A 12131-nucleotide genomic window follows, 5' to 3' on the forward strand; every position below is an offset into this window, starting at 1 on the left:
ATGGACTGCAGTGCCAGCTGTCCTCAGAACACAGCATAGCATTAAGACAGGCAATTCATTCCTTAACATAATGTTGGTTACCTGCTGCTGCTTACTAGATCTCACTCTAGCTGTTCTGTCTGAAATCAGTTAATTTTTAAGCCAAATGCTTAATAGAATGAAGATGTTACACCATTATCAGTCATGCTTCGACTAGTCTGATAATGAAACCACAACTGCTCAGGTTTTGTGATGACGCCAGTTACAAGTGTACTGGGGACAGGTTGGCAGTACTTACTGAAGCCCTTATTCACGGAACCTTGGTCTGTGTCAGCTTTTCTTATGCAGATAAACATTTTATATCTCCGATTTCAAAGCTGCTGCTGAGTCACTCTCCTGGACAACACAACAGCCAAGCCTTGCTGAAACAAGTTGGGCATTCTTCTTGCTGACCTGATTTGAAGCCATTCAGCTCTGTGATTGGTGTCACTAGAATGAGATACTACTGTCTTTTTTTCAAATAGGAGTTTGCCAGCTAATCAGTAATTAGGTGTGGATGTTCCTTGCTTGGATCCTTGTACAAGGTTATATTCTTTCCACGTGGATTCCCTGTGGTAGATATGTTTTGCAAGATGGACAATTACAAGCTACTGAGTTTTGTTCCAGGTGAGCTTGGAACCCAAGGCTGTTCCTGGACAGCTTCTTTGCGCAGTAAAGCAGTGGATTCACTCTCTACCGCTGTCCCCAGTCAGGGATAATTTCTGAGATCAAGAAATGAGGTTGCAGATGTCTTGATAACTGCGCTATAAAAAACAGGTGGCTGGATGAGTAGTACAGGTGCCCCTTCACGCTGCCTGTGTCTGAGCTTTCTGCCTCAGCCAGGTTTGAAACCTACCTGCCTGAGCACCATGAACAGGAGCTACCCAACACCTGGAGGTCCTTGCCAGTCAGGAAGCAGAGCAACCTATTCTTGCAAATGAAAATGGTTTCAGTGTGGTCAGCTCAGAAATTATTTGGATACTGTCCAAGCCTTCAGTTTTTAATGTCTCTACCCACCGTGCCTCAAACCAGCTGAGACTTTCTGGTCAGGATTACTAAAGTAGCACTAAGGATGATATTCCTTGATGTTTCTGATACTTTTTGACATTTTTCCCTGAAAATTCTCATCATCTTATTCTTTCATACTGAACAGTTTTCAAGGGCAGAACCTGCATCCATTAAGTGTGTTGGTTGTATACTTCTGCTGCAGTTTATTCTTAGGCAACCTCAGTGTCCTACCTAAGACACTCTACTTACTTACCTGTGTTTCTTTTTGAGTAATGGAAGAAGATAAATGGGAGGTACTACACAGATACTAGTTCTGTGAAATCTGTTTTATTATTGTCAAGTACAAATACTACTTAGCTTTTCCTTCCTTACTACTGAATTTTCATATTTTAGTGGCTCATGATGTAATTCTTCATGATGTAATTACTTCTTCTCAAAGATATACAGTGCAGTCTGGACAGTACTTCTGCTTGTTGAACACCTGTTGGGGTACCCCTTCTGCAGAGCATGAAAGCTTGCTCCATCCAACCTCATAGATGTTTTCCATTCATATCTGGCCTAGGCTAATAATGATACACAAGTCAGTAATAGAGGGGTAACCCACTGATTTTGTCAGATAGCATTAAGTCAGCCACACCAGTTTAAGGCAAAGTTTGTACTGAGCTAATGCAGTGCAGCTCCTCATCTCCTGAAGCCTGGCAGTTCTTGCTTTTCAGCTGCTTGCAGTAGATTTCTGTAGATATAACGTATATGCACAGCCTGAGTAACTACTTAAACAAGTCAGTGTGTGGCTCTTAGACCTGGTCCTGTGTCCATTGTTTTGGATTCATCTGCTGCCATGGACTTTGCTTCCTGATGGAGTGAAACAGGACCTCTTTGCTCAGAAGACACCAGGGTGTACACAGAGCCTCAGGCGTCAGTGCTCTTAAAAGTCAGTATTTTCATATGTTGGCATAGAGAAGGTCACAGGGTCAATATTCAGAACTGTGGTTATTGCATTACAGACAACTGTCCTGTCTTTAATTATCAATAGAAAAAGCTTAACAAACTGTCTAATGCTAATTAATTTTGTGCTAGGGAGTTATGAGTTATTAGAACATCTTGCTAAACACTTCAAATTCTCCTGTTGTGGAAGATAAAAATATGTTGCCTTCAAAGAATAGCAAAAGTAGAGCTACATACATATTCTGGAAAAAAAGGTGGTTCATGGTAACATTTTCAGGAGGCTGTTCCACTGGGAAGAGCTGGAACATTGGCTTGACTTGGCTGCATTGTGCATAAACCTAATCTCTGTATGTAGGTAGGGCCATTGTGCTTCTATATTGTGTATTTGTGCATACCGGTGGTCGCTTGTCTTTGGCAGTCTGTGTTCTTCATTACCTGGTTGTGGGCAGTGGAGAAAATTGAACTGAGATTTTGGTAGCATTCTCATACACATTTGCAATTCTTGTTCGGGTTTCTTTTTTTGATTGGATTAAAAATTTAGCACCCAGCAGTGGCAGTTTTCTATGCAACTGTCTAATTGTTAGATGCTAACTCCCAAGAATTAGCATACTCTGCAAAACTTTAAGAGGAGTCGACAAAATTTTCTGTGATGAAGTACCACAAAGATTTCCATTTCTTTCCTGTACAATTATTGAGTATAGAAATTAGCTGAGATCAGTAAAAATACTGATTCTGTTCTCTCATTGGATGCAAAAAAAAAAAGTTTAATAATGTTTGTTGGGAAATTTCTCAAGAAATAAATGCTTCAATTTGATAAAATAGGTGTGTTGTGACTAATGCTATATAACCAAGAGTATGATTCTACAGCAATAACTACTAAGGACTAGTATATATGGAGTGAGTTGGTTATCTTCTTTTGTTGTCTTATACCTCTTTTATTTAATTATTTTAATTTTTGCTTACAGGTGGCAGTGTGCTGTATTTGTTTCTTTGTCATTCTTCCATTGAACCTTGTTGGTACAATTCTTGGCCGGAATCTGTCAGGACAGCCTAATTTTCCGTGTCGTGTCAATGCAGTGCCTCGTCCCATACCAGAGAAAAAATGGTAAAGACAAGCTTGAATGTTAACTAGAAGTATTCACTTCACATTTAAAATGACTTCTCTGGTGTGATCATTAAAAGTTTTTCTGGAATAATTTTTTTTATTTAAATGGAGTTGCACCTAGAACAGCTCTACGGACATTTCCATAATATTATTTTTCTTCTTCATTAAAACACCATGGCTAATAGTTGTAGCAAATTTTACAGTCCTGGATCATTGATTAACATTTGGTTTGAAATGCTCTTTAGTTTCTTATGTAAACGGGATGGTCCTAACCCAGTTCATGTATAAGTACCTTTAAACGAAACCTTTCCTCTTCAGTTAATGCCTCTTACGGATTTAGAATTGAATGTGCCTTGGAGGCAGAACTGTTCTGGTTAATGGTCTCCAGGTACAAGCTGAGATGTATTTGCAGGGTGATGGTGGGGAGAAGCTTGCAGTACTGTTCCCAATTCTACACTTTTGTTGATGGCACAGAGCTTAAAATATTCCAGGTATACAGTTTAAATTGTGAATAAGCCTTTATTATTTTTGAAGTGAATATAAAGGTGTGGGTGCCTAGTCTCAAAAAGTAGACTTGGGTTTTTGGAAAATTATAAATGCAGTCACTTTTTCCAATTAATTTAATTCTGAGATGGAAGCAGCAAGCAATAGAAATGAAAATATCCTCAGAGGATTTTTTAAACAGATTTTTCTTGCTTTCCCTGTTCAGAGGAATGGAACAGTCAGAGTGACGGAGGCAGTGAAATGTGTGTGTCTGCAATATCTAGGAAGCACAGCACACTTAGTCTCTTGTTAGTGGTGGGTTGTGCAGCTCAGATGCTCGGATTTGATTTATATTGTGACCTGTATCTTGGGAATCTGATGGATTTTTCGGGATCAGCATGACAGATAAAAAAGAAATAAGATACTTCTCTTGAAGATGATGAAATTGCACACCATTGACTTAGACAAGTCTCCCTATAAATAATAAAAGAAGCTGCAAATTAAATCACTGGTTACTAGCTAGATTCAGCATCACTAAGTACTACACAGAGGTCACCTTTAGAGTAAGTGACAGTATCATCTACAGGTAGCTGAGTATTTATTTTTAGCCATAGGCTCATGACTCAGTATAGCATTAAAAATAAACACTGTTTCTTAATTATATAACCATTACCCTGCAAATTTTTCATTGTGCTTTTTGCTATATCTGAGGCCATCACCAACTTTGAGTTTTCAGTGCCTTCTTTCAAGGCAAGTGGATATTATGGGGCTTGATGGCTTAAGCCTTTTTGGGCAAGAGAGATTTGGTCTGTAGGCTCTAAGGCTGGTTAGATGCCTAAATTTATGCCTGTAGGTGATAGGCATGAGTCTTAAATTTTGTTTCAGCTTTCCTCAAGAATATCATCACCACCTTCTATCCATACACATGACATCTTTGGGGTAACCGTCTTTCTAATATGTTGGTATGAGACAGAAATGTTCTTGTTAGCATGCCTTTTACGTAATTCTCTGTGCTATATTCATTTTCTGGTTGTATGTCTTTATGTTTATTAATGAAAGATCAAAATTGTCCCTAAACGCATCTTAATATCTTTCAGGTTCATGGAACCAGCTGTTATTGTTTGCCTAGGCGGAATCCTCCCTTTTGGATCAATTTTTATTGAAATGTGAGTATGTCAGCTATTTGCCAATTTGATTTAAAAGTATAATAATTTAAGTTCAGCTACACTATCATCTGCGTATTTTGTTTACTCTCTTCAGGTATTTCATTTTTACTTCATTCTGGGCTTACAAGATCTACTATGTTTATGGCTTTATGATGCTGGTTCTGGTTATCCTCTGCATTGTGACAGTTTGCGTGACTATCGTTTGTACGTATTTCCTGCTAAATGCAGAGGATTACAGGTGGTAAGTATTGCAATCTTTGCGTAGTTAATCAGATTGTGAGAGTTTTATATAAAAGTAATGATCTTCAGTCTAGATGGGTCTTTTCAAAATGTCCCACGTCCAGGTTTTAGCTGTAGGGAATAAAGGCAGATATTGGATCCTTTCTGTACGGGGGCTTTCTGTGTGATGTGCATCTGTGCATTCATGTACGTACGTATGTCTGTCAGGGCACACAGGAATATGAAGAAGCTTCATCAGTTGGTATCAATGGTAGCTGTTTTGTCACTTCGAGGAGACAGCACATAGATTTTGTTAAATAAGTTTGTAGAACCAGTACACTTTGTTTTCAGAGTAAGGTTTTAGTGCGTTGTGCATCTTCTTGGGAAGCCTTTTAGATACATGATGGACTTGTGTGTTTACTTTCAGGCAATGGACAAGCTTTCTTTCTGCGGCATCAACTGCGATTTATGTTTACATGTACTCCTTTTACTACTACTTTTTCAAGACAAAGTACGTGAAAGTTTTCTTGCTTGAGTATCTGCTTACTGCTTTGCCAAATAAGTTTATTGAGGAAAAACTGGGGGAAATGCCTAGCGTAAATTCTTATCTTTCTTTTTCAGGATGTATGGCCTGTTTCAAACATCATTTTACTTTGGTTATATGGCAGTGTTTAGCACAGCTTTGGGAATAATGTGTGGTAAGTTTCAAATATATGGACAGTTCTTTCACAGTGTTTCAGACTGCCATGTTTCTGATTTCATCTCTGATTTTGGTAGTGGAGTGTATATGTCTGCAAGATGTGCTCAAAAAGGCTTACCATCTTCACCAAGAATCTTAAGAGTTCTCTGCTTATACTTGGTTCCTACCTAATATAGGAGGTTTACGTGAATTGTGTCTTCTGATAGGAAGATAACATTTATGTACTCTGCAGAGAATTTCACCTTCAGTGCAAGCTTGGAAGACTCAGTAGTTAGCAAGAAATTCTGCAAATAAATTCCAGGTTAAGTCCATGCTAGCTTTTTGTTTCGGAGTTTTTACTGTTGCTCCAGGACAAGGAGCTAGGTACACCCTTTGAGACATCAGTGGTGTCGCAATACCAATGACACTACCATCTGTATCTAGTGGCATGCAATATATGAGGACAACCAGAACAGAAAGGGCTGACACTTTGTGATAGCCTTTGAGAAATAGTTGTTGGAATATTCACAGATGAGGAGAGTGCAAAGTGTTCTGTGCGCAACTGGATATCATTGCTTTTTAAGATACTGTTTTGACAGATGTTTAGGAGAAACCCATAGTTCTCAGCATGGAGGTCATCTGATAAAGTGGAATATACTTGTGCACCTGTTAGCTTTGCTGTTCGACTTTCAGAAAGTGCTGCTTGGTTCTTTTGCACTATCCTGTGGTGTTACTTGCTTTTTAGGTGTGATCCTTATTTAATGCTTTCCTTTTTAGTAGTGAATGAATAGTCCTATAGGCTCTAGTGGAAGGATTTCTTTGAGTTAGGTATTTGAGACACGTGATGTCTTACAGAAACTTGTTTTCTGTAAAGTATACGTTTCTTGATATGCCAAGAGAGTGGGTAATTTCACCACGTTTATAAAAAGGGAAGATAAATCATCTTTTGACTGCTGGGTACCTGTTCCCCTTTTCTCTCATACAATTTAATCTTGTTTCATCAGGTTCTTGGCACGTTACAAGCATTCCCTGCTGTTCTAGTAGTCTTGTGGCCATTTTTTTTCTTTAATAGGCTTATACTTTTCAACTCTAATCTTTTCTTTTTAAAGTGTTCAGGCTGGTATTGATTGAAATGTCTATGATGCAGAAGCCAAGTTTGCCCACCAGTTTCTATAATTAAAAGGATTTTTAAAACATGGAAAAGGAAGATTGTTGAATGTTTTCTTGTCGTGGTAGGACACTACTTGATGGAATATTCGAGTAAAATCCAGATCTATTCAAAATCAGAAATAACACATTAAACTTTATTTCCATAGCTCTATTGAGATTTCTTTTTTGTCTTTTTAAGCATGTTGGAAGAGAAGCTGTGAGATTCCTTTTTACTGAGAACTCCCATTTTCAGCATGTGGAGGGAAGAAAAAAAAAATCCCCTGTCAAAAAGCATTTGTCTAGGGAACTTGCTGCCATTGAGGACTAACAAAGACATTTGTGTTAAAGAATTGTGCACTGTGTGTGCTACCATCTGTATGTCTCCTGTGAAAAGTGTGTAGAGCTGTGCTTTGGAGGCTCACACAAATGGGTGTGTTCAGTATCACAGTTGGATATGAGACAAACTAGTCAGGGTCCAAAGCAGCCACAGGGAAACTCTCCAGCTCTGGTTTTAGTGCCCCTGACAATGCCTAGTGAACTCAAATCCCACATGTAGTGGGATGCTTTGATCCACAGAGTCTGCTGCCCTCTCCAGAGCATCTCAGTTCTGGGACTGGGCAGTAGGGAGCCCATGAGAACTTCCAAACCTTTTGAGCTCCTTATGTTTCCCTTTTAGTGACACAAAAGAATAAAACTTATTCCCCAACTCAGTGGATGGCGTAGGAGCTAGGTAGTATAGAAAGGCCTCTTGCAATACCGCACTTCAGCATCAAGATAAATACTGTAAGTATGATTGAAGGGCTTTTTAAAAAAATTCTGTGCTTACAGAGTCACAACTGTGGCAAGCGTTAATTAGTTTGAAGTAATAGATGGGAATTAATCTTTTTCTGTTTTGTGGTTGCTCTTCACTATTTGGATTTTTCTATTTATTTAAAAGCTCGTTTTGCTGAAATATGCTTGCAGTCTGTTTCTGCTAAGCCTTAACTAAGTTGTAAATATCATTTGATAACATGTTTAATAAATACATAAAATCATTCCCTTGTTATGGATCTTCTAATTCAAATGAGACAACTGCATTTGTTTCAGGAGGGCATTCTTTAGTCCTCGTTGTCTAGGGTTTCCTCCTCCTTACCCCATGTTTTATTTGGTTCCTGTGAAATAGTCTTGAGGCTTAACTCCTGCCTTGGGTATCAGTCCTTACTGGCCTTCATGGATAAGGCTCCTGTGATTCAGAATAGGTTACAATTTTTTTTTATGGGGATGCAAGCTTGTGGTCTCATGTGACTGCTATTCCTCCCTTTGATCTCATGCACACATTCTTTAGATCACAAATGAAACACAATATTTTTTGCTCCCAAATCTCTGTGATATCCGACATCATATCACTGGAGAAACCCTCAAAGAACAAGTTCTGAGTTCAGCAACTAAAATGGGCATTGGATCTTTTGGCAGTGTCTGCTTTAACAGGCAAAATACGATCAGTCTGAAAACAGGAGTCCAGTGCCATTATTTTGTCCATTTACTGCTTAAGGCAGAAGATGAGTTTCTTAACAAACTATAGAGGAATCTGTGTGGGCACCTGTATGACTCCAAGCTCATGTCACCTCCCCTGCACAGCCCATGCTTGGGTCAGTGTGAATGCTGTACTCATCCCTCCTTGAACTGCCAGACCGTCCCTCTGCTGTGTCTTCAGCACACTTGAACGCTTGTAAGCAGCAAATTGATCTTGTGTGTGCTGTATGTGTTTTAACCAATCTCTACTTTGTCCGAGTTAGTAGTACAAATCCCTCATTTGCTGGCCAGTGGAATGGTGGCCGTGATGTTTACACAGCTTGAAATGCCGTGCAGCACGGGCTGACTCCACAGGCTCTTTACCACTCCAACAGCACTGGAAAGATGCATCAGGTTTGCTCTGGGCGGGTTTCGTGATTAGACATGAATGTTGGGCTTTTGGTGGTCTAAAGTCCAAAATTTTGTGAGAGTTTAATGGCTGACCTCATGAATTATCCAATCAGCCCCCAGGATTTAAAGAATTCCAGGTTCTTTAAACTATGGCCATCAATGCTAGCTGCAGGTCTGTATGGACTTAATTTCTAAAGGCAAAAAACCCTTCATGTTTTTATTGGAAAATGAAGTTCTGGCAGAACACTTTTAGTGTTGGTTAGGCTTTTGTATTTGACACATCCTGTGCAAACCGGTGCATCACAGATGGCCAAAATTGTCTTTTCATGTTTTGTTCTGGGCTCTTCTGTATTGCTTCAGGGAAGGAGAAACACCTTTTTTTTTTTTTTTTTTGAGTGCATTCTTTACTGCAGCATCCAAACGTTTGATGTTAGGATTCGTCGTCCCTGTAGTGAGTTACAGGCCCTGGCTTCTTTATCCTTTTCTTCCCGTATTTTATGATGTCTTCTAGCAACGTGACAACAGTTTAATTCTTTCTTGATTTTCAACTTCACTTCTAACCTGAAAGTTAGCCAAACTGACTTCCGCAAGGCCGATTTACTCTGATGAAGTGATTTACTCTGATGAAGTGATTTACTCTGATGAAGTAATTTACTCTGATTTATCTGATGAAGATATTCCCTGCGGGTGTTGTAAGACAACAGTATTTACTGTGCCTGGCAAATCTGAGGTTCTGGGTTTGACCAGGTAGGTTGCTGAAGAACATCGAGAAGAGAAGAGGTCTTGATCCAGTGCATTTCTTTCATTTTTCTAGATGTCCTAAGTCCTGCAGGATTTTGGGGTTAGCCTAAACTGTTGCCCCTATGAAAAACTCAGTGACCTATTCTTTCATTACTGCTGTGGCAGTGTGTACTCTGCTCATGACTCTTACTAATTTGAAAACCACAGGTTGCAATTTCCTTTAACTACTAACTGCTACTAGTTTAATCTCTTCGTACAGACCTCCTTGGAGTTCAAGACTCCTGGGATGGGGATCTATTATTATTTGTGCCTTGTGGGAAGGAAAAAGCCATCTGCCAATAAAACACTCATCCAGAAGGCATGTAACTTATAATACAGACCTGCCCTCCTATTCACCTTCCCTGCAGAGTGGGTGATTGTATGTTTTTTACCCTCTGTTCAGAAAAAGGGACCTGGTTATTGGCAGCAGTAGGGGAGCTGCTATATTTATCAAGGCCAAGTGAGCATGGCCTCTTGGTAAGATGGCTTAATGGATTTAGATTGCTAGACTAGGGGAGTTCTTGCCAGACATTCACTGGGAGCATGGATAATTAGAGTTTGAGAGCAAGTATTGCAGGTAAATAATTTTCTGTGTGCAGAGTGTGTGCTTTATGTGACTTTCTCTCTTTCAATGTGTGTTTTATATTGCTGGCTTATTTCATTGATCAGCTTTCTAACGTATTCAGTGTTTTTGTTTTATTTTGCAGGAGCTATTGGTTACATGGGAACAAGTGCCTTTGTCCGTAAAATCTACACTAATGTGAAAATTGACTAAAGAAATAAGAAAATTGAACTATGGATCAGTTCCCGTTTTCATGGGGATGAACTTGCACAACAAAGAGCGCAAGAAGAGATTTGGGTTTTAACACTGGGCACTATATGGGTCTCCATTTTGTGGATGGCTTAAAGTAACATCTATTTCATTGATCCTAGGTTCTTACTGACTGCTTTCTCCAACTGTTCACAGCAAATGCTTGGATTATATGCAGTAGGCATTACTACAGTACGTGGCTAATCTTCCCAAAAAAAAGAAAAACAAAAACAAAAAACCTAGCTCATTAAAGATGAATAGACTAGCTCTCTTCAGTGAAGAGGACAAACGGTTTATTTAAAGCATTTGTTCCATTCAATAAAAAGAGGGAAACTTGGCTGCTAAAACTACTTGATTAGTAGTCTTCCTGGTACTTAACATTTCTAAATTATGTAAAAATGCTGTTCCAGAAAGATTACTCTTCTGATTTTTACTGCCATTGCCAGGATAGGAGGTATGTTTTATATTTTGATTCCAGGTGCTTTTTGGTTTATTTGCGATATCAACTATACCCTAAACTCATTTGTTTAAAAAATAATTTAAAAATATATTAAAAGCCCATATGCATGTAATATATCAGCTATTGTTCTAGTTGGACCAACTTCCCTTTATTTATCTTTAAAGTAATATCCAGCTACATCTTAAATCCATCCAAAGAAAATACGGTCTGAAGACGGGATGTGTTCTCTGCAATGCAATTTACTGTACAGTTAGAAAGCAAAATGAAGAGGATTGTTTGGTTTTTTTAATAAACACTTTGAGGTCTAGATTAAAACAAAACCAACATTTTAGCTGAATGTCTAAAGTGATTCTCCTTTTTTCCAAGTTAGTCTTGCTTTTTTTTTTTTGTTTGGGTTTGAATGAAGATTTTCCTTTAGACATTATACAAGGGGTAATAAGTGTATATAACATTAAATAATGTAACTTAGGTGTAGATCCCAAATGTATTTGGATGTACAGATTTACTACAGAGTACTTTTTTGATGATTCGGTGTAAAAATGTGTGAACTTGGGTGGCTTTTTACATCTTGCCTGCCATTGCATGAAAAGTTGGGGTTTCTTCACAATGTGTGTATGTCATGCTTTTCTGTTCTCTTTCCTTTATCAAGCTCTTACAAGAATTAAATTTGTAATTTAGAACATTTTAATTTTTGTTAATCCTGTCTGGACACTTGTGTAACATCAAGAGCACATTTGCTTTAGAGTGTTCAGAAAACGAAAATAAACTTTTCAGACAAAAGTTTTCTGATTGTGAAAATAGATGAGTTTGCAGTTGACAATGTTTGAAAAGGCAAAGCTGCTGAACGCAGTTTCTGTATACAATGTTGGTGTGGTTTTCAACTATCAAAACCCCATGCTTTGAAATCAGAATTTGCTTACAGCTCCAAAGTGGATGACCAGCCCAAAAAGATTCTTCTTGGCTGAACTGTTTGTAGAGAAATCTGTTTTGTGATCCAGCTAGTGTACTGAGAAAACTGGGGGTAAGCATCGACTGAAATAAATGGGCAAATAAAGGTTAAGTCTTTTTAAGATGACTGTTAATTATGCACTGTGTTTAGCGAGAAATATCCTGAATGTGACAGATTTGAGCGCCAGTCAGCTTGGTATTTTTTTTTTTTTATTATTACTGTTTTTAGGGATCTGCCACATAGGGATGTTTTCATCAGTGTGGCTCTCTGAAACAGAGCACTGCCCTGGAGGAGGCAACTTCCTGAATTTAAAAAATGAGCAAAGTGTTTGTATTGATTAGCACTGTATTGCCTCTGTATGAAGTACTGATAGTGCAGTAGCCACAAAGTGCAAAGCCTTGCTTTGGCAGGTGAAGTTGGAGTTCGGGGGAACTCACTTGATAGGTAATAGTGAGAA

General features: G+C 38.6%; 1 protein-coding gene across 1 annotated transcript in view; it reads left to right on the forward strand.

Annotated features, from left to right (window-relative positions):
- The window catches only part of TM9SF3 (transmembrane 9 superfamily member 3), a 40315-nt gene extending 28810 nt beyond the window's left edge, over nucleotides 1-11505 (forward strand). The window contains exons 9-14 of the mRNA XM_010143784.1: nucleotides 2937-3076; nucleotides 4657-4725; nucleotides 4820-4966; nucleotides 5372-5455; nucleotides 5566-5642; nucleotides 10162-11505. Of these exons, the coding sequence (XP_010142086.1) occupies nucleotides 2937-3076; nucleotides 4657-4725; nucleotides 4820-4966; nucleotides 5372-5455; nucleotides 5566-5642; nucleotides 10162-10229 (585 nt within the window). The 3' untranslated portion in view covers nucleotides 10230-11505. The remainder of the gene's footprint in view (nucleotides 1-2936; nucleotides 3077-4656; nucleotides 4726-4819; nucleotides 4967-5371; nucleotides 5456-5565; nucleotides 5643-10161) is intronic.
- The last annotated feature ends 626 nt before the right edge of the window (nucleotides 11506-12131 follow it).

The sequence above is a fragment of the Buceros rhinoceros genome, unplaced genomic scaffold (assembly GCF_000710305.1).
Source record: "Buceros rhinoceros silvestris isolate BGI_N320 unplaced genomic scaffold, ASM71030v1 scaffold21589, whole genome shotgun sequence".
NCBI classification, from domain to species: domain Eukaryota; kingdom Metazoa; phylum Chordata; class Aves; order Bucerotiformes; family Bucerotidae; genus Buceros; species Buceros rhinoceros.